The sequence below is a fragment of the Ceratotherium simum genome, chromosome 30 (assembly GCF_057802395.1).
Source record: "Ceratotherium simum simum isolate JZ-2026a chromosome 30, ASM5780239v1, whole genome shotgun sequence".
Classification (NCBI taxonomy): Eukaryota; Metazoa; Chordata; class Mammalia; order Perissodactyla; family Rhinocerotidae; genus Ceratotherium; species Ceratotherium simum.
The window spans coordinates 38138175-38161556 of NC_141929.1; the positions used below are offsets into that span (position 1 = coordinate 38138175).

Here is a 23382-nt window from a genome sequence, read left to right on the forward strand (position 1 = left end):
ATCCAGAAAGCCATTTTTTAAACAACATTGGGATACTGCTGTTATTCTAAGTCGCTTGATGAATATTAAATTGGAATTTAGGTATCATTTTTAAACACAAATGTGAACTCTTCACAGGTTAAGGAGATTGCCCCAGTTGAATAGATTTACATACGTTCTGTGTGTAAGTTTAGAAACAGGTACACTTCAGCAAACAAGAAAGACCTAGATTTTCAGTTGCGTTATAACATCCCCTTTACATGCCTCTATTGAAAATATAGATCTGAAACATCTAAACCACAATACTTTTTATTTTCAAGGGGTTTCACATCCACTAACTCAAATTACTAAGCCATTTTGTGTGTAGTAGTATTCAAGATTCTTGTTAGTTTTCTGGTATCTTTTGTATATTTCTGTTTTTGCTTTAATTTTTATTAAATCACCTTTTTTTTTTTCATTTATAGGGAATTTTATGTGACATACAGCTAACATGTCCGCTGTAGATAACATTGATTCTCTTAGCTGCAAAGAATATGAGTGAGTTCCCTAGAATGTGGTTATTTTTGAGCTTTTTTAAAGCGGTAAACAATATAGGACGAGGATTTTGTTTCTTGCAGGTTTTTTTCCTCTTATTTTACTTGTAAAACATACAAACAACCTAAATACACTTTTCAAGGAATAAATTGATGCTCAGTAAGTCACCAATAAACAAAACTTTGGATTTTTCTTTTCCATTTTAAAATCCTGAATGTGTAGCATTAGAACTTTCATTACTGTTATCTTTGGTATTACAACTGAAATTTGAAGGAAGTTTACGGTGTTTGTTTAAAATTCAAATTGTACTATAAAGAGATTAGTATTACTGAAGTTGTCCATCCTATATGGTAATTCTTTTTATAGGATCTAGGTTGTGGTGGTGGTTGGTTGTTTTTTTTTGGGTTTGGGGTGAGAGGAAGGAATTTTCCATTTTAAAAAGGACTTTATGGTGAATTAGCTCAGGCACATGAATGTTTCTTAAGCGTGAAACACTTTCATTAAGGGATGAAAATCAGCCTTCAATTGAATTAGTCAGTGTTTATGCATTCTTCATCTCAAAGCCAAATGTACGTTTCTCATCTACCTGCAGCACTCTGTTAATTCTGGATGTGGGTTGATATAATTTTCTTGAGTATAAGACAGAGACCTAAATTTACATTTGTTGAGTTTCAGTAGCTGGAAGAAAATGCTTGCTGAGTAGCAAAGGATCTGTTGAATAAGAACATCGTGTTTCTGTGTTTTTTGGATAGCATTAATTTAAAACAATTTACATTACTGTGGATGCCCTTAATGATGTGTTTAAGTGTAAAGGAAATGAGTCAGTACCTTTGAGCCTGGTTTCTGTGAAGATGTGAAATTTTAAAAATGACAAACATATCTGTTTTGGGCAGATTTTACACTATTAAAAAACGTAACGTTACATTTTCTGTCATGGTTTGAAAGAATCCCATCATATTCTTAATAAAGCAATCTGTTAGACATAGCTGGAGTTTGATTATTTTTGTAGGACTCATTATTATTTTTCTTAAATACAAACTAGAGATCCTTTGTTCAGTATTTTTATGCAAAGAAAAAGAATTCTGCCAAAATTTTAATTCAGCTTAATTAGATCAAGTATTTTTATTCTATAATATGAGGCATTCTGTACATACCTGGATAAAAAGCTTTATAATTGTAACTAAACTTACACAAGCAGAACAATGGGCAAATGGAATTTATCTTACAAAGGGAATTGCAATTTTCTTTTTTTGTGTGAGATCAGCCCTGTGCTAACATCCATGCTAATCCTCCTCTTTTTTTTTTTTTTTTTTTTTTTTGCTGAGGAAGACTGGCCCTGGGCTAACATCCGTGTTCATCTTCCTCCACTTTATGTGGGACGCCGCCACAGCATGGCTTCACAAGCAGTGCGTTGGCGTGCACCCGGGATCCGAACTGGTGAACCTCGGGCTGCCGCGGTGGAGGGCGAGCACTTAACTGCTTGCGCCACCGGGCAGGCCCCGGGAATTGCAATTTTTCTGACTAATTGTTCTGTGAATACTTTTTGTTGAGATTAATTTCTGATTTTGGTGAACATGTCTTGACAAAAAGGATCATTAAGGTTAATATTAATGAAACAGTAAAATTTTTTTCAATGATTTTCAATAACATTTGGCTTTAAAAAAAATATTTGTAGACTTAAAATGGAGAAAGGAGCCACTTGTTAAGTATTTTACAGATTTAGAAACAGAAGCCTTAAGAGCTTAAGTGTTTTATCCAATGTCTTGCCTGGAGCTGATACCATAAGATCCTAGATCCTAACTTAACTCCTGCTTTTTCCTACATTCTTTTTTGTTTGTGCTGTACTTTTGCCCCTCAAACTGGTTGTTGAAACTGTTCTTTTTTTGTCAGTGGTAATTGGCATCTTACCCTCTCATGTTAGAATCTGAGTCATTTTCATTTCTTTCCCCTTTTGAAATGTCTGGCAGATCTACCTTTTCTCCATTTCCATTCTCCCTATTCCAGCTGAGCCCTCATAATCTTACGCTAGGATTACTTTAATGACTTCCCAGCAATGCTCCCTTTTCCCGTTCGTTCTATATAAACTACTATGAAACTAATATTTTAGGAAATGCTACCTTTTTCCCACATATTTTTCCTGGCTCTGACCTTATTATGGTTTTCTATTGGTTACTCACATGAGCACATGTTTATCGTGCATTTGCTATGTTCATGATGTCGCAAAGCATTAGGAGAACCCATCTCAATCTATTGTAAGAAGGTGGAGTTTAAATAAATCTGATTTCTACTTCAAGTAATTTATCATTCAGTTCAGGAAACTACGTAAACATTGAGAAGTTTAATAATAGAAAAATAGTAATAATATATTTTTTCTTTTTTTTCTGCAGGTTCCTGTTGCATGTAAATCATGTCCCTGTGGTTACATATTTATTAGCAGAAAACTTTTAAATGCAAAACACCCAGAGAAATCACCACCTTCTACAGGTAATTGTGAGAGTTTACCACATTTTTAGCTTTTTGATATAGAAATTTAAAATTAATTTTTGTGAATTTACTGTTTACATTTTTGTTGAAGTTAAAAATTAAAATCTGTTGAAGTGGGCCGGCCCAGTGGCTTGGTGGTTAAGTTCGAGTGCTCCGCTGTTGGCGGCCCGGGTTCAGATCCCGGGTGCGCACTGGTGCACCGCTTCTCTGGCCATGCTGAGGTCGCGTCCCACGTACAGCAACTAGAAGGATGTGCATCTATGACATACAACTATCTACTGGGGCTTTGGGGGAAAAATAAATAAATAAAAAGAAAAAAAAATCTGTTGAAGTATGTCTTTGCTTTTTATTAGCTGTTGGAAATCAGCTTATGACATTAGTTTGCTGTTCGTTCCATTTAAATGTTAGTTCCCTTATAATGCTGATAAAGCTTGTAACAGATTTTCTGTTTTTTTATTTTTGGAGGATGGAGAGCCGTTGGAGAGTTTTAAAAGCAAGGGACTGACCTGATTTAAAAAAATTTTTTTAAATAGTTTAATTAAGGTATACTTGACTTTCAATAAATTGTACATATTTAAAGTTTGGTGTTTTGTCAAATGTTTACACCAATCAAACAGTTACCACAATCAGGATAATGAACATGTTCATCATTTCTGAAAGTTTTCTAGTTCCCCTTTGTAATCTCTCCTTCCTGCTACCCCAACCCCCAGATAACCACTGATCTGCTTTCTCTCACTGTTCTAGAACTTTATATAAATGGAATCATACAGTATGCACTCTTTTTTGCCTGGCTTCTTTCACTGAGCGTGATTTAAGATTGAGCCGTGCTGTTGTGTACATCAATAAGAATTCATTCATTTTTATTGCTCAGTAGTATTCTTTGTTTGGATATGCCACGGTTTGTTTATCTGTTCACTGGTTGATGGACATTTGGGTTTTTTCCTCTCATAGTGCTGGTAAAATTTGTAACAGTTTTTAAGTTTTTGTTTTTTAGATTAGTGACTGGAAAAATATAACTTGATTTTGGTGTGAATATAATTTTTAGACATATTGGTTATTTTTTATAATTCTCTGATTTAGAATATCTAAAAAATAATTTTGTTTGAATTTTACTTTCCTATTAATATACACGAACAGGATTTATTCAATGGATATATTTATTAAAAGGTGAAATTTTGTTACTTTATTCTTTGATAAAATCAGAACTTCATGCAGTGATGATCCCCAAATAAGAGTAGATTGATTACAAGTATATATTGAACACCTTCTATGTTCTGGGCTCTGTTCCAAGCCTTGGGCATAAAGTAATGAATGAATTTACTATCAAGGCAGGTTCACTGCTGTCATGGAGTTTACATTCTTGTGGGCAGGAGATAGACAATGAACAAATAAATAGGGAGAATATCAGCTTGTGATAAATACATTGTAGCAAATTAAAATAGAGTGCTGTCCTGGAGTGTGACTAGAAGGCTACTTTTGATTGAGTGGTTGGAGGAGTTCTCTTTGAGAGGTGATGTTTAAGTTGAGACTGAATAGGAATAAGGGGCTAGCCATGAGAAGATCAGGGAGAATCTTTGCATTCTTGATAGATGAAATAGCAAATGCAAAAATTCTAAGGCAGAAAAAGTTTGGTATAGTTTAGGAACAAAAAGGGCAATGTGATTGCAGTGTAGACAGTAAGAGCAGGAGAGTGTGGGAGATGAGGTCAGAGGGATAGGCAGGGGCCAGATTATGTAGGGCTTTGTAAACCAGAGTAAAAAACTTGGATTTTGTTCTTAAAATGTGAAGAGAAACTATCCTTAGGATGTACAATGGGGCGAGGCGAAGGTGGCATGCTCTGATTAGCCTTTTAGAAAGATCATTCTGGCTGCTCTCTAGAGAATAGTTTGTGGGGGTACAAGGTGGAAGTGGGCTGTTACAGTATGTTAACTGAGTGAGGATGCCGAGTTAGACAAAGAGTGGTTATAGAAGCAGATGATTCAAGAATGATTTATATTGATGTCTGTGAGAGGTTTCTTTATCCTAGGTCTGTATAGAGGTGGCAAGAAAGTTGTTTAATTCCATTTCTGCCTTTGAGTTTGCTCCCTTTCATCATGATAATGGACTTAATTTATTGGTTCTTAAAGGCGGTTGCTGGATTGGTTACATAAGAGTCTTTCGGAGAGCTTGTTAAAAATGGATTCCTGGGTCTTAGTCCCTAAGAGTTTGATTCAGGTATGGGAACCCTGGAATGATTCATTCATTGGATATGCTAGGGTGGCATGTCAGCCCAGTTCTGAGTCTTCAAAATGAGTAAGACGTGGTCCATGCCCTTAATGGGACAAGTGTATTTATTTTTATTCAACAAGTATTTTTGAGCCCCAACGATTGAGGTGAGAAATAGGTAAGGAAGAATCCCAGCAAGGGCAGAGAGAAGGGACAGATGCTACCAGTGTTAAGGAGTCAGAATCATTTGAACCAGAGGGAAGAATTTAGAAGGACTCCCAGATTTCTGACTTGGATTACTGATTAGAAAAGGAACATAAAAGGGAAGACAAGTTTTGAGGGAAAGATGAAGAATTTAGTTGTGAAATATCATTCATGTGGGGTTTTGTTGTTGTTGTTGTTCCTAGTTGGACATACAGTCTGAAGCTCAAGGAGTAGTCTCAGCTGAAGGTAAAGCTTTTGAGCCATCAGCGAACAGATGGTAGTTGACGTCATGGAAATGGATGGGTTTGTGCTACAGAGTCTGTAGGGTAGAAAGAGGAAGGAGTTCAGTGACTGAACTCTGGCAAACTTCAATCTTACAGGGTGGAAGTGGGTAGGGAGGTCAGGTCAACTGAGAAGAAATGTCAGCTCTAGGAGAACAACCAATGGAGAGTGATGTTACATAAGTCATGGTGATGAGTGAGAAGCACTTCATTAGTATTTTACATTTGTAGTTTCCTAAGGTTCTGTTGTTTAGTAAGAGTGGCTTTGTGACCTTCAAGTGAAGATGAAACATTGAAACCTAGAAATCCCAGGGAGGAGGAAGAGGAACCAGCAAAAACACTCCAGAAAGGATAGTTAGAAAGGATGGAGAAACATCAGGGACAGACTGTACTGTAGAAACCAAAGGAGGAAAGAAGAAGGGTTAACAAGTATTCAAAGCCTGGAAAACAGTTTGGTATTACAGACATGGAGTCAGAAGACCTGGCTTCAGATTCAGATGCCAGTTTTGTCTGTGGCTAACAAGTTAATTAACCTCCATGAGCAGCTGCTGTTTGTGTATAAGATAGATTTATAGTACCAGTCTTAGAGGGTTGAAGTGTAGAGGAAGTACATATGAAAATGTCTAATGTAAACAAAGCATGGTATGTTATAGATGCACAGTAAACATTCATTTTTACAATTAAATTTCCTGAAAGTAAGATTTGCCTTGGATAGTCAATAGTATGTAGGGAATTGAGAAGAGTATAATTTTTAAAATGTCTATAGTTTATCAAGTACTTGATCAATGTTGTCAGTGGGATCTAGAACATTTCAGTTTAAATTAGAGAATTTATAGAAGAAAAAATGAAAATGGATAATATGTATCTGGAAAGATAGTCAGCTTCACCGATAATCAGGGAAATGCAGTTGAAAAAAGGACCATGCTTTTTGCCCACATTCTGACAGTTTGTAAAGGATTTCGAAGTGCTTTTATGAGTATGGCAAAATGAATACTCTCATACTAGTGATGAGAGTGTAAATTGGCACAGCCTTTTTGGAGAACAATCTGACAGTAGTTGTTAAAAGTTTTAAATGCTAAGCGAAATAAGTCAGAGGAAGAAGGTCAAATACCATATGATCTCACTCATAAGTAGAACATAAAAACAACAACAAACAATCACATAGAAACAGAGAGATTGGATTGGTGGTTACCAAAGAGGAAGGGGGGAGGGAGGTGAGGCTAAAGGGATGATTAGACACATGTGTGGTGATAGGTTGTAATTAGTCTTTGGGTGGTGAACATGATGTAATCTATACAGAAATTGAGATATAATGATGTACACCTGAAATTTATATAATGTTATACCAATGTTAATGCAATAAAAAAAATTCTTTTTTTTTTAATATTTTTTTTTTATTTATTTTTCCCCCAAAGCCCCAGTAGATAGTTGTATGTCATAGGTGCACATCCTTCTAGGTGCTGTATGTGGGACGTGGCCTCAGCATGGCCGGAGAAGCGGTGCGTCGGTGCGCGCCCGGGATCCGAACCCGGGCTGCCAGCAGCAGAGCGCACGCACTTAACCGCTAAGCCACGGGCCGGCCCAAAAAAAATTCTTAGTTAAAAAAAAAAGTTATAAAAGCACATAACCTAGAATCTAGACCTCTTTATCAGTAGGTCTGTAGCCTAGAGATATAATTGTTCATAATACACAATGAAATATTTACTAGGATTTTCAGGCCACACTGTTTATAATAGCAAAAAGTTGTTAAGCCAAATATCAGTAGAGGAATGGTTAATTAAGTAGGGTACCTCTTTTAGGGAGCAACAGTATGTGCTGATTAGAAAGAGTGATGCTGATTTTTAGGTACTGACTTGGAGGAAATCTTTAAAACACTTAATTTTAGAAAAAAGTGCAAAACAATACTTGTATAACCTTGTTTTTTTTGTTTTTTTTGGTGAGGAAGATTAGCCCTGAGCCAACATCTGTTGCCAGTCCTCCTCTTTTTGCTGAGGAAGATTGGCCCCGGGCTAACATCCGTGCCCATCTTCCTCTACTCTATATGTGGAACATCTGCCACAGTGTGGCTTGATAAGCAGTGCGTAGGTCCATGCCTGGGATGCGAACCTGCAAACCCCGGGCAGCCGCAGCAGAGCATGTGAACTTAACCACTACACCACCGGGCTGGCCCCTGAACTTGTTTGTTTGTTACAAAAATTTTTTTTTCTTGTGATGAGAACTTTTAAGATTTACTGTTAGCAACTTTCATGTATGAAATACAGTATTAATTATAGTCACCATACTGTGCATTACATCCCCATGACTTAAGTTTGTCCCTTTTGAACCCTCTTCACCATTTCACCCACATCTCTGGCTAACACCAGTCTATTCTCTATAACTGTGAGCTTGTTTTCTTTTTTTTTATGTATGAAAGGTTTCTTTTGAGAAAGATTGGCCCTGTGCTAACATCTGTTGCCAGTCTTCCTCCTTTTTTCCCTTTTTTCCTCCCCAAAGCCCCAGTAGATGGTTGTATGTCACAGTTGTACATCTTTCTAGTTGCTCTATGTGGGACACCGCTTCAGCATGGGTTGACGAGCAGTGAGCAGGTCTGTGCCCAGGATCCGAACCGGCGAACACTGGGCGGCTGAAGCGGAATTCGAGAACCCAACCACTGTACCGCCGGGCCGGCCCCTTTGTTGTTTTTTTTTTTTTTGATTCCACATGTAAGTGAAATCATACGGTGTTTGTCTTTCTCTCTCTGACTTATTTCACTTAGTGTAATGCCTTCAAGTTCCATCCATGTTGTCCCAAATGGCATTCTTTTTTATTGTTGAATAATATTCCATTGTATATATACACACCACGTTTTCTTTATCCATTCATCCATCCACGGGACACTTAGGTTGTTTCCATGTCTTGGCTATCGTAAATAATGCTGCAGTGAACATGGGAGTGCAGATATCTTTTTGAGTTAGTGTTTTTGGTTTTTTCAGATAAGTACCCAGATGTGGAATTGCTGGATCATATGTAGTTGTATTTTTTGTTTGTTTTTAAAACCCACAATATGATTTCTACATGTAGTATTAATCAGTAAATGCATAAATGGATACATCACTAAATATCAAGGAAGACTTATTTGCATAATTATACATTTAAAACAAGAGAACTATCTTTAAAGCTCAAATTGCACTTATTTTAAAAGTGAAATCAAAGCTGCAAAAGATAATTTTAAATTTCAGTTTGTTGAAACCTCTTATTTAATTATTATTGTAACTTTGGGACATGCAGGAGGAAAATAATCTCTTAAGCCAAATAGATTTATCTAGGTTTGAATTGTTCAAAACTCACGTTTTTCAAGTATATTAATCATCTTTATATCTTCATAACATACATAGAAATAGGGAGGTAGGACACTAAAACTATATAGTACTTCATCTAGCTGAAAATATATATAAATAAACAAAATCCATTATGGAAATTAAGGGATTTTTACCAGTATAAAATTAATTTTGGTGAGAAGAAGAGATGAGTGTTGCAAATAAAACTGAATTAAGAAATGCTCAGTGTTTTGTACGAGGACATAGAACTTGAAGGCAAAATATTTGACACCTTTCCAAATGAGTTAGGTATGTGTTGTTTCTTTTATCCGTTTTGGAGGGCCAGTATTAAATGGAGATAAAATTTTTAAAATTAACTGTCTGATTCATGTAGAATTTAATTTCTAAATTGAATGGTTGACTGAGATTTTAAAAAGTAGCCTTGAGATTGTCTTACACTGTCGATTTGAAGAAATTTCTTTAAAAAAGAGATGGAAGGAAATATTGTATTTCCTAAAATTGACAGTATCTGTACTGTGGACCAAACCTTGAACACTGTAGTTGTTTTCTAGTCAAATATTTGATCAGTCTGTAACTACTGGAGTAGTAATCTATTTAAATATTTGGTCAGTCACCAAATACTGACAGAAGCAGTTTTTGGTGAGAACAAACTCAGTTTGTTCCAAATCTTTTAATTTGGTTTTCCAGATGGGTATTCTGGGTGGTTAGTGACGTTAAAAGATGCCATTTATCATTATTAATATCCGCGGATATATCTTTTTCCTTTTAAAAATTTTGATTATAAAAACTATAAAGACAAAGTAAACTGAAATTCTAAATGAGATACCAGTTTATAAAAGACTTCTAAAGGTAAGAAAAAAGATTTAAAACAGTAAGAAATTGGAATAGCTTATTAGTGTTTAACTATATTTCTCAGTAGGTGTAAGCTTTAGGTTAAGCTTAGTTAAATAACCTCCTTATTTTTCATTAGGGGAAGGAAAAAAGGGATAAAAAAATTAAACCTAAACTTACTTTTCAAATTATTGTCTAAGATAAGGTAAGAGGCAAAGGCTGATGAATAAGCAAAGAAGTCTATAAGTGGCATATTCACGTTAGTTAAGGGAAAAAAAAATGGAGAAATGATTATCACTAGTTCCTTTTATAAACCCAAAGTGATTGAAGATAAACTTAGAAGTATGTGATCCTCAACTTGGAATTACTTGACAATGAAAGTTTGGTTTTATTATTTCAGAAAACAGTGTTTCTTACGTGCTAATCACTTAAAATTGCTGTACATTCATATGCACAACATAGCTTTTGTATAGTTTTTATTTTCCTTTTTGATGAAAAAAATGTGTACCTTCACCTCTGCACCTGTACTTTTAGGTTCTTAATCATATAGTGTATATAATGATATCCATATTCATATTTGACTTTAAAATTTTTAATAGAATCCTCTGACTACTTCTAATTAAGACTGACTGATTTGAGGTCTGCTGCACAGCTGCCATACTAAGATTTCTTTCCATTGTACTCAGGGACAATCCTACTTTTTCTTATGTACTATTATTTTTTTTAACCCATGTGTTTTTATTTATGGAACAAACTTTGCAGAAATTGTTTCAGACCTGGAAAAAATTTTCATTAAGAGCCATGTGGTGGTACACTTCCTATCTTCCATTGTGGAGAACGCTTTACTTTGCACTCACACTTAAAGGTCATTATTCTTCCTTGGTACTCAGTGAGTTCTTTCCATCTGAAGGCCCAAGTCTTCAGCTTAGGGCAGATTTACCTATTATTTCTTTTTTGCCATTCTCTTTTGTTTTTTTTCTGGCATGCTTATTGGACGATATATCAAGATCACCATCCACAGAAAACCTGACTGACTTTGAATTGGACAAATAGTTTACTTTTCCTATTTGTGAAAAAAGATGAAGTTGGCACTGTAGGACCAGTGGTTCAGTGATATCAAGGACCTAGGCGCCTTCCTTTATTCCGTCCTGAGGCTTTCATCCTTATTGTTAACAAGATACGGTGGTGTACTTCCAGGCATCCCGTAAGCATTCCAAGCAGGAAAAAGAGGGAAGGGCAGAGAGAGAAAGGGGCATGCTAACCATACTTATACCCTTAAAAAAAAATCTTTCTGGGCCGGCCCCGTGGCTTAGCGGGTAAGTGCGCGCGCTCCGCTGCTGGCGGCCCGGGTTCGGATCCCGGGTGCGCACCGATGCACCACTTCTCCGGCCATGCTGAGGCCGTGTCCCACATACAGCAACTAGAAGGATGTGCAGCTATGACGTACAACTGTCTACTGGGGCTTTAGGGGAAAAAAATAAATAAATAAATAAAATTATCCTCCTTTAAAAAAAAAAAATCTGAAAACCTTACCCAGTTCCACTTACATGTCATTGGCCAGAACTAAGTTTCATGGCCATTTCACTGCAAGAGAGTATATATTTTAGCTAGGCACATTGCCTTCTTGAGCAGAACGAGATTCTGTTCTTAATGAAGAAGGGGAAAATGAATGTTGGGTAGATAATTAGCAATTACATCATAGGTAAATATTAGGTTTCTTGGATCTTTCTTTCATTTCTCTTCATTTACTGTCACATGTTCTCTCTTTTTGTCCTTTTGCTTTGTTCCAGGAAATTTCATTGATTTCTCTTTCTAGATCCATATTTCTGTCTTCAGACACGTCCATTATTTAGCTTGTCTTTTGCACTGTAATTTTTAGCAGTTCATCTTGTTTTCTAATTTCTTTTTCATCAAATCTTATTTTTTCATATATTTTATTGTGGTAAAATATACATAACATAACATTGAGTATTTTAACCATTTTAAGTGTATAGTTCAGTGACATTAAGTACATTCATATTGTACTTAACTATCACCGTCTCCAGAACTCTTTTCATCTTCCCAGACTGAAACTCCGTACCCATAAAATAATAACATTCCCATTCCCTCCTGCCTCAGGCAACCCATATTCTTTCTGTGCCTGTAAATTTGACTATTGTAGTTACCTCTTATAAGTGGAATCATGCAATATTTGTCCCTTTGTGTCTGGCTTATTTCACTTAGCATAATGTCTTCAAAGTTTGTCTATGTTGTAGCACGTGTCAGAATTTCCTTCCTGAATAATATTCCATTTTATGTATATACCACATTTTGTTTATCTGTTCATGCATTGATAGACACTTGAGTCTACCTTTTGGCTATTGTGAATAATGCTGCTAATGAGCATGGGTGTACAAATATCTCTTCCCTGCTTTTATTTCTTTTGGATATGTGCCCAGAAGTGGAATTGCTGGATCATATGGTAATTCTCTGTTTAATTTTCTGAGGAATTGCCGTATTGTTTTCCATAATGGCTGCACCATTTTACATCACTACCAGCAGTGCGCAAAGGTTCCAGTTTCTCCACATCCTCACCAACACTTGTTATTGTATGTGCTTTTGATAGTATCCATCCCAATGGGTATGAAGTAATATCTTGTGATTTTGATTTGCCTTTCCCTGGTGATTAGTGATGTTGAACATCTTTTCATGTGTTTATTGGCCATTTGTCTGTCTTCTTTGAGAAATGTCTCTCAAGTTCTTTGCCCATTTTTGAATGAGTTGTTTTTTGTGATTGGGTTGTAGAAACTCTTTATTCTGGATATTAATCCCTTATCTGATACATGTTTGCAAATATTTTCTCCCATTCCATGAGTTGCCTTTTTACTCAGTTGATAATGTCCTTTGATGCGCAAAAGTTTTTAATTTTAATGAAGTCCTAGTTGTCTGTTGTTTTTTCTTGCCTTACTTTTGGTGTCACATCCAAGAAATCATTGCCAAATTCAACGTCAGGGAGCTTTTTCCCTGTTTTTTTCTAAGCATTTTATAGTTTTAGCTGTTATATTTAGGTCGTCAATCCATTTTGAGTTAATTTTTATATATGGAATAAGATAAGGGTTAATTTCATTTTTTTTGCATGTGGGTATCCCAGTCTTTCCAATACCACTTGTTGAAAATACGGTCCTTTCCTCCTTGAATCATCTTGGCACTGTTATTGAAAATCATTTGAATATATATTTGAGGATTTATTTCTAAGCGCTCTTTTATTCTGTTATCTATGTATCTGTCGTATGGCAGTACCACTTTTTTTGATTACTATAGCTTTGTAGTAAGTTTTGAAATCAGGAAGTGTGAGACTTCCAACTTTGTTCCTTTTCAAAATTGTTTTGGCTATTTGGGGTCCTTTGAGATTCCATATGAATTTTAGGATGGAATTTTCTATTTCTGCAAAAGAATCTTATTCTTAATGATATAATCTCCTCTCAGATCTTTCTGAAAGTATGCATTAGAATGTTAAAAAATCTTTTTCTTGTTTCCTGAACTACCTTTGTTCCTCCTGTTTTATCTTGTTCCTTCTCTCTCACGCTTTGTTTTCCTCAAATAGCTGATAATCCTTAACTGCCTGTTGATATTTATAAATGAAGGACTTGATTTATCACTGTAGACAACTTGCATGAATATCCTACACTGCTTTTTTTTTTTTTTTTTAGGAAGATTGGCCCTATGCTAACATCTTTTGCCAATCTTCCTCTTTTTCTTTTTTTTTCTCCCCAAAGCCCCAGTACATAGTTGTATATCATAGTTGTAGAGTTGTAGCTCTTCTCTGTGGGATGCCGCCTCAGCATGGTGGTGAGCGGTGAGTGGGTCTGTGTCCAGGATCCGAACCAGCGAACCCCGGGCCGCTGAAGCGGAGCACTCAAACTTGACTGCCCTGGCACCGGACTGGCCCCTGTCCTACGCTGTTTCATTGTTTTTATTTTTTTTAATTTATTTATTTTTATTTTTTTGTGAGGAAGATCAGCCCTGAGCTAACATCCATGCCAGTCCTCCTCTTTTTGCTGAGGAAGACTGGCCCTGAGCTAACATCTGTGCCCATCTGCCTCCACTTGATGTGGGACGCTGCTACAGCATGGCCTGACAAGCGGTGCGTCAGTGCACGCCCGGGATCCGAACCAGGGCCGCCAGCAGCGGAGCGTGAGCACTTAACCACTACGCTACTGGGCCAGCCCTCCACAATGTTTTAAAGATCTGTTTTGACACCAGATGTCTTTAGTGTATAATTGGGGGGAGCTTACTGGCAGGCTTTTAGATGTAAATTAGGTGAGCTGGGGGAAGCTGTTGAATTCCATGATTGCCAAACTAAAGAAGGCTTCATTCTGGGGCAGAATGTAAAATCCCTTATAGTATTTAATTTTTATGAGGAGCTGCCTTTTTTCATTTGTTTCTTCTTTCTGTGTTGTGGAGGTTCAAAGTTCTCTTAAACATTGCTTAGTTCCTAAATAAATAAATAAAATCTTTAAAAAAAAAAAAAAGGGCCGGCCCCGTGGCTTGGTGGTTAAGTGAGCGTGCTCCACTGCTGGCGACCCGGGTTCGGATCCCGGGCTCGCAGCGACGCGCTGCTTCTCCGGCCATGCTGAGGCCACGTCCCACATACAGCAACTAGAAGGATGTGCAGCTGTGACACACAACTATCTACTGGGGCTTTGGGGGAAAAATAAATAAATAAAATCTTTAAAAAAAAAAAAAAACACAAAAAAAAACATTGCTTAGTTCCGAAGAGAGCTTTACTTCCTTATGTCAGTTGTTGTGTATACACAGGCCCAACTGTTCTGCAGTAGTCCTATACATAGTTATTCTGATGATTACTCTGTGGCCTGTTCTCCATTGCTGTACTGTTTGTTCTGTCCTGGGAGTATCTTTGGGAAGAACAGCTCTCCCTTCTATAGGAGCCATCTCTTATTCCTATTTTGGATTATAGTTTGTTTTATTTTGGTTTCTTAATCAGAATCTGTCAGCTTGTCAGTTTGCTGAAATTCTGTAATTTCGGATCATTAATAGCACCCTTTTTCCTTGTTTCCAACTCTGCAGGTTTATTTTCCTTTTTCCCTTTCCCTTTTACCCATGTTTATTTTCGTTTCAGTGGTACTTTGAGAAGATGGTGAGATAAATGCATGTGCTCGGTCTGATTTTGTTTATTCAGCACTACTTAATATGTTAGGTAATGTTCCAGGTTCTGTGAATAAGACAAAGGTGTCCTGACTTACATAGAGTTTATATTTTGATGGAGGGACATATTGAGTATATAGTTAAATAAACAACAGATTATAGTAGTAGATTATAGTGGTAGTAGTAGATTCTAGAAAGTAGCTTGGGCTGGGACACTCAGAGGGGGTGACCTATAAATTGACACCTGAAGGAAATAAAGCCTGTCTCATGAAGAGCCTTGGGAAGAGAGCTTTAGGCAGAAGGATTAGCAAGTGCAGAGACTCAAGGGGAGGAAGGAACTTGTTTTATTAAAAGGAAAGCATGTGTAGTGAACAAAGTGGCTGGTAGTGTGAGATGAGATTGGAGAGAGGCGAATATCAGGTCTTATAGGGACTTGTAGTCTTTGGTAAGGAAAGTTGACTTTATTTTAAATACAGTGAAAAGGTAACGAAAGGTTTTAGAAGGGGAGCCCTACAGTTTTTTTTTTTTTAAGATAATTTTGGCAGCTCTGTAGGGTATGTATTTGGTTTGGATGTTGCCCATGGAGGTGGAGAGAAATGAAGAAATTGTGGATATTTTTTGCAAGGAATACCTGTGGACCTTTGTGATGATATAAGAAGAGGCAAACTGAGTCACAAATGACAAGTTATTTGGCTTGTGCAGCAGGTTGGTGCTGTTTACTAATATAATGAAGGTTGGAGGAGGGAAAATCAAGAGTTTTTATTTATTTGTTTTTTCACTGAGGAAGATTCGCCCTGAGCTAACATCTGTGCCAATCTTCCTCTATTTTGTATGTGGGTCGCCACTACAGGACGGCTGCCGTTGAGTGGTATAGGTCTGTGCCCAGGAACCAAACCCGGGCGGCTGAAGTGGAGCGTGCTGAACTTAAGGCCACTTAAGGCTGAACACTAGGCCACGAGGCTAACCCAAGAGTTCTTTTTTGATACATTTGAAATACTTGTGAGAGGTTCAAGTGAAGCTGTCTTGTAGGCAGTCTAGAACTTTGGTAAGAGGTCAGAACTGAAAGTATAAATTTGGAGCCATCATAACAATAGTGTTTAGTGTTTTGAGTCTATAGATTATCTAGGCAGAGTGTCAGTAAGAGAAGAGGGCGCTGGACAGAGTCCTAGGGTTTTAATATTAGAGATGGGAAAGAATTTGGGGGAGGAGAAGACAGCAAAGGAGATGGCTGGTGAGATGGGAAACCTAGAGAGCCTGAAAAATCAAGTGAAATAATTTCAAGGAAAAGAGTAGTCATCTTTGTTGAGTTTTTGAGAGATGATATTAAGATTATTAAAGAGAGGTATCTGTTGGATTTGATAACAGAGATTTTTGTCTTTCTTGATGATCAGTTTCGTTGGGTTGGAAACTGTACTGGAGTGGATTGATGAGTGAATAGGAGATGAGAAATTGATACAGAGTCCTCTTTTTTGAGAAGTTTGGCTATGAAGCGGTTTGCAGAGATGGGTAGGTAGCTGGAGGAACAAACCTAAATTCAATGTTAAATTTTAAAAGGCATGCTATAAAAAGCTTTACCTATTACTATTTCTTTCAACTTTTTTTCTTTGAAAAATTCTAAGCATACACAAGAGTAGACAGTGGCCAACCCTGATCCATCCACACCCACGTCTACTCCTTTGCTTGCTTATTATTTTTAAGCAAATTTCATATAATTTCACTTATAAATATTTCATTCTAGGTTTTTAAAAGATAGACCTTTAAAAACATAAGCACAATAAAAAATTAACAATAATTCCTTGATATCAAGTATCCAACTGGTGTTGAAATTTTCAGGTTTCTCATAAATGGTCTTAAAGTTTTTAGAAACAGATTCCAAATAAGATCCACACATTGCATATGGGTGATATCTTTTTTAGCTCTCTTTTTATCTATTATTTTCTTTTTTTTCCTTGCAAATTATGTGTTAAAGAAACTACATCACTTGTCCATTTGGATGTGCTGTTTGTCTCTCTATGGACTTCTATTTTTCCTATAAATTGTAATTTGGATCTAAGGACTTGATGAGATTTGATTTTTTTTTTGACAAGATTACTTAATTAGGTAGGTATTCTATCAGGAGGCACATAAAGTCTGCTTTATCTCTGGTTTTGTGATGTTAGCAGCTGTTGATGTTTAGTACTTACATCCTTTAGTTCATTTCAGGTTGAAACTGGTGATACTCTGATTTGATCATTCCTTCTTCGTTTTTTTAGCTGCAGTAATTCTTAAATGAGAAACTTCTCTTCATTTGCCCTTTAGTTACCCAGTGAGTGGTACAGTTTGAATAGGAAAGGCAGGATAAAGGCTTTATTCTTTCTCTTTATTTAAGTTGTCAAAATAGTGAGTTGGTTCTTTAGTGTTTTCCTATGGTGGCCAAGTAATTTTTGCTTTTGTTTTTGTATTTAATGTCATGTACTCATTTTAAGTATATTTGATATGTTTCAATCTATTACAGTTATTGTTTTTATTGATGCTCAGATTGTCCTATAATGGTCAGTGGGAGCCTCTTCAAGTTAGCCCTTGAGTCCTTTAACAAGACCCCAGTTGTCTTTGATAACTTTCTTGCAATTGGGAATAATTAAATGTTCTTGCATCATCTGGTATATGTCTGATCTGAGACCTGGAATTAACTAATTCTCCAAAGATGTGGTATTTGAAAATAGCTTAGATATTTTACTTAAATTTTTTTAATTTTATTTTACAGTAGCCTATTAAGCATACTTATTTTACAGTTCTTGGGATATGATTGTTCTTATTTGTTTTGCCTCTTTACCACCATGATTTTAGGCATTTGGGAAATTCTCTTTCTTGCTTTTGAGTTCAGGTACGTATTAAAGCAAATTTTTGTTTTTGTTTTTTAGTTTGTTGTTTGTCTTATCCAACATTTTGATTTGTTTGGAGTGAGATGGGTGGCTTCTTGCATTTATCAATTAAATCACTATATTATCTAAAGTTCTCCTGTTGCTATTCCAGTTAGAGATTAACATGCTCTTAGAATGTCAGAGATGACCTCATCTAGATCTCATCTGTGGCTAACGTGAAAACTGCTTGCTTCCCTTGTGTTTTTATATTTTCTATGGATGCTTTCTGTTTGCTTTTTATTGGTAACCTTACTATATTATGGTTAAGATCAGTTTTGCTTCTGCATATTTGACATAGTTCAATCTGTAATTTGGGTAGAGGGCAAAAAGAAATGGAATTTTTTTTTCCTTTTCCAATACTTCACTGTTTTTAATTGGAAACAGAGAGAAGGAAAAAGGCAGGAAGGTTGCTGTGAAACTGGGTGAACTTAAAGGGGCTGAAATTAAAGGTGCCAAATAAAGAAACTTGTCTTCTGTTTCAAGATTCCTCCTACCTCATGTGTTGATGTGGATCTGAATTCTGTTGAATTTCTTTTTTTCCTAAGTGTGTGTGAGGGACATAGATGTTACGGTTATAGTTTTATAAAATATGCCAGGCAGCAAACTCTAGTGCTATTTAGAAAGAAAAAGAAGAAGACAATGAGAACTTGGGCCAACAGTTCTTGCTAAGCCCTAAAATATATCACTTTTATTCATCCGTACAGAAAACAAGCATGAGGCCAAGAGGAGGCGAACAGAGAGAGTTAGGCGAGAGAAGATAAATTCTACAGTAAATAAGGATTTAGAAAACAGAAAGAGATCTCGAAGTAACAGCCATTCAGATCATATCAGACGAGGAAGAGGAAGACCTAAAAGTGCATCTGCCAAAAAACATGAGGAAGAAAGAGGTATGAATAAATCCAAGCAGTTTCTTTTCCCCAATATTAAATTTTTCTAAGATCTTAAGTAGATAGTAGTGAAGAAAGTGTTTGGTAGGCATTGAACTCCTGGACTTAAAATCACAATCATATTTTAGTTTGAAAGCATTTCCTCTAAAGTAGATGCTTGTTAAGAATTAAATTTAATTCTTACTGGAAAACTAAAGGCTTAAATTAGGTAAAATTCACCTTGCTATAAACTGATTGATAGAGTTCAGAGATAATAATTTGTATATGACATCCTGGAGAAGCCTGTTAAAATGGTTGTACTTTTTTTTTGTAAGATAAATCAGTTCTGTTAAGACTTATTTCAAACTGTTATACTGTGTGCTTTAAAAATTTACAATTGAAAGTGTTCTTCAGTATGAATTTTTAGCTTGCTCATTGCGTCCTCCCTACTTTGAAGCAGCTTTTAGATAGGTGAATTCTTCTTGGTCCAAAATGTATTTATATTTCTCCTTACATATCTTCTTTCTTCTGATAAGTAGTGTGTCTACCAATAACTTGTTTTTAACTAAAACTTTGGCGTCTCTTCTTCTTTGGTTTATACATCTTTTAAAAAACTTTTTATCATGGAAAATTTCAAAGATTACACAAGAATAGAGAGAATAGTATAATGAACCCCCATGTGCCCATGAATATCTTTTTAAAATGGAGACTTTCAGGCCAGTTATTAGTGAAAAAAAGGGATAGTTGCTCTTTATAATTCTTTAAAAACCCCTAAGTGATTTCATCTTCAGTGAAATGCATTATAATTTCTTATGTTATTTGTGAGTTATGCTTTGCTTTTTCAGGTATTCAGTCTTAGTTATTCAAGTAGTCAAGCATAAATGTAAATTTCTCTTATTTTAGACATTGAGAATTTTTTACCTGTTCACCATTTCTGTCTGCTTTTTGTGCTTTTATTTGAATAAAGTTACTACTATTGGGGAAAATAACTTCACTGGTATAGCTGTCCCTAGATTTTATCAAAGTTAAAGATTTCTTGGGGGCAGGCCCGGTCACACAGCAGTTAAGGGTGCGTGCTCCGCTGCGGTGGCCTGGGGTTCGCCGGTTTGGATCCCGGGCGCACACCGACCCACTGCTTGGCAAGCTGTGCTGTGGCAGCGTCCCATATAAAGTGGAGGATGATAGGCACGGATGTTAGCCCAGGGCCAGTCTTCCTCAGCAAAAAAAAGAGGAGGATTGGCAGATGTTAGCACAGGGCTGATCTTCCTCACACACACACACAAAATTTCTTAACATTGTATGGCCAAAGGAATAGCGTTTATGTTGTATTTGGCTATATCCTATGAAGATTGTACTTAGATACTCCTTAATTCCTTGGGTAATTTTATTGTTTTTTCTTTTTCCTTCTATTATGCTGCTCTTCCAGAGAGTTTGAGTTATTTTCTCAGTTTGAATGTGCTTCTTTAACAATGGGATGATCATAAAATCTATGCAAAAGACTGTTTCAGAAGGAAACTAGGTAAAGAAAAGTCAAAGAGAAAAAAGAAAAGGGAAATACTGCTTGGCCTAGAAAACAGAACATTCTTTTCAGTTGAGGTAAAGGGAATATAACCCAAAGAATGGAGAAGGAATGCTTCTGGTAGTGGTTGAGAGAAGATGAGAAAACAGATAATGACAGTGTTTTAGTCAGGGAAATGAAGTCTATATAGTTGTGCTAGGACTTGATATATGCAGGTTTGAACTTTTATTTCATGTTAACTTGAAAAAAGAAGCATTTATTTGGCTGTAAATTTTTTCAGGGTATTTTCAGTTTATTATGGAAAAGTTTTAAGGAAGCTCGTTCTAGAGTAAGATATGCTTTTAATTTATTTGCTTTTATTACAAACAGGAAAGTGCTCAAGGCAATTTTTGTAGAATAAACTGGAATCTCTTAATGTAGGCCCAGGGGGCTGAGTAAACTTTTCTGTGAAGAGCCAGATAATAAATATTTTAGGCTTTGTGGGCCATACAGTCTCTGTCACAGCTACACTGCTCTGTCCTTGTAGCTGGAAAGCAGCCATAGACAGTATGTAAATGAATGGGCATGGCTGGGTTCCAGTAAGACTTTATAGAATCAGGTTGTGGGCCAAATTTGGCCCCTGGGCTGTATTTCTGCCAACCCTTAAGGCAGACCATGTTCTCTAAATATAATACGGGATAGGAAATATGAACTTCTGAAATGTCTGTATATTTTAGAATCAAGTTTTTTGATATGCTTCTTAGTGTTAAGTAGCTATTTAGTTTAATTCAGTTTGTATTGATTCCCTGCTCATAGGGCAATTGAAAAATTTGAAGCAAGCTTTACCTTTATTTTAGTAAGGAAAACCTCACAATATGTCTAAAAACATGTTTTTAATTGACTTTATTGTTTCCCATATTTTGAAAAAGAATAGGAAGAAGAAAGAATGGAAGAGGAAAGCTTGTTAGACATCTAGATAATAAATAATAAAAACAAACCATTAAACTTAACAATTTTTGGTTGGTTTAAGATAAGTCTTTATATTAGATGTGGGGAGTACGATTATTCTGGATATTAGTAATGTAGGAGTGACATTTTAACTGATGAAAATATATTGGGCAATTCTGAATATTTTATTAGTGGACATAAAGAATTAATGTAGACTTCAAGTTAAAGATGGTGAATTGAGTAAGCACATCTAGTTCTGCATCCTACTCAAATCCTAGTAAAATGACAGTAAAGGGATTTTTTTTAAAAAGGGCAAAACCCACAAGGACAAGGAATGGGAGAAGCAGCAAAATTCCAGAAAGTGAAAACTGCTTTAACAGACCTATGAAACCTAATTGTAAGCTCCTTTGGGGAAGACTAAGAAAGAAACTGATTTTTATTACACAACTGCCTTATGGTCAGGAATTTGTGCCTCAGTTATGTCTGAAAGTGTAGAGGTAAAGGTGAGGCTAAAATGAACAAGATTGTTTGGAAGTCTATTTTTTAATAGCCCACTAGGGCTGTTTACCTCATCCTCCCTCCAAGTTTATCCTTTGGAAGAGATACGATAAAACAGTCTCTGGTCTAGGGAACATCAGGCATCAATGAGGGCAGGGGTACTATATTAAGATCAGAAAGATTAGGTGAAAATTGGAGATAATAAATATTGAGTTCTCCAGTCAGGCTTATTTTATGTCTTTCAGGTCAGAGACTAGAAGTATCTTCTCTAGGGATTCTGAAGAGCACAAGAGAAAAGGCCTAAAATACAGATACATTCGTTAGGGATTTCACAAAGAAATGGCCCAGTCAGATCATCCTAAAGTGATGACCACAGTCAAGCTCCACATATGTGCATGAGCTAATTAGCTTTTTTGTTCCCACTCCCAAATATGAGCACATTACCAAAAATTACCCAGATATGCGGAAGAAAGCATCTAGTATGAAAAGCTAAGACCAAATCAACAGGGGAAAAGAATAATTTGGATAGAACAAGTTTTTGCAGGGAGAAGAAAAATTAAAACTATCGTTAATATTCTTAGCAAGAGAAGATATTGTAGCCATGAAACAGGAATAAGATATTTAAAAGGAAATTGCAGATATCAAGAAAGTACCTGGAAAATGAACTTTAAAATATGAATCTCAAAAAAAAAAATATATATATATATGTATGTGTGTGTGTGTTCATGTGATTTGCAGAAATGAAAAACTTTAACAGAAGGCTTATAGACAAAATTGAAGAAATGTACCAGAACGTAGAGGAGTAGGAAAAGCGATGAAAAAAATAAAATGGGAAGGATAAGAAATTTAGAGGACCAGTTTGAGGTCAACATCTATAAATAATTGACTTTGCAGAAAATGAACATAGAAGATGGTGGAGACAGAAGTCATCAATGAAATAATTCAAGAAATTTTCCCAAACCTGAAGGACAATGAGTTTCCATATTGAAATGGCCCACCAGATTCCCAGCCCAATGGATGGTTAAAAGTAGAGATTATGCCAAAGCATATCATCATAAATCAGATCTCTTTGGCTAAAGGGAAAATCCTTGAAGTGTTCAGAGAAAAAAGAGAGAAAAGAATCAAATGATATTGGAATTAACACAGTGGGAAAAATACTACCCAGCCAGGAACAAACTACTTATATATGAGCAGCATCAGTGAATTTTGAAAACATGTTGAACGAAACAAACTAAACACAAAACAGTTCATACTATATGATGCCATTTATATGAAGTTCAAGAACAGGCAGAATGAATCTGGTGGTAGAATCAGAACAGTGGTTGCTGGTAGGGTAGGGAGGGATTGGCTGGAAAGGAGCGTGAAGAATTTTGTATATCTTGATTGTGGTGTGTGGGTTACATGAATGTATGTGTTTGTCAGAGCTCATCCAATTGTACACTTAAGATCTGTGTTTGTTTCACTGTATGTAAATTGAGCAGTAATTTAAAAAATAACTATAAAAAAGGGCGTTGGGTTTTCTTAACAGTGGCACCAGTAGTTAGTTGGCAGACAATTTTTTTGCCTTCACGATCCTGAGAAGAAATCTACGCGTCTTTGGTCAACCACACTATGAGTTAGTGTGAAGATAGGCTAAAGACGCTTTCTGACATTTAGGGTCTCAAAAAATTTGCTACCCCTACTCCCTTTTTC

The 23382-nt window shown here is 36.1% G+C and overlaps 1 protein-coding gene across 6 annotated transcripts in view; it reads left to right on the forward strand.

The window, feature by feature from the left end:
• Nucleotides 1-23382, forward strand: part of HDIP1 (HDAC and MIER1 interacting protein 1) — a 92588-nt gene that overhangs the window by 2280 nt on the left and 66926 nt on the right. For 4 of the 6 annotated variants that reach the window (XR_015549172.1, XR_015549173.1, XM_087420327.1 and 1 more), the window contains exons 2-3: nucleotides 2901-2997; nucleotides 18585-18767. Coding sequence is in view for 4 of the 6 variants with exons in the window: in XM_087420327.1 (XP_087276453.1) it covers nucleotides 2901-2997; nucleotides 18585-18767 (280 nt within the window). In the remaining 2 variants the exon portion in view is untranslated. Of the gene's footprint in view, nucleotides 1-2900; nucleotides 2998-18584; nucleotides 18768-21935; nucleotides 23371-23382 lie in introns of those variants that run through there. The other 2 variants (XM_087420326.1, XM_087420328.1) reach the window with 2 other exon arrangements.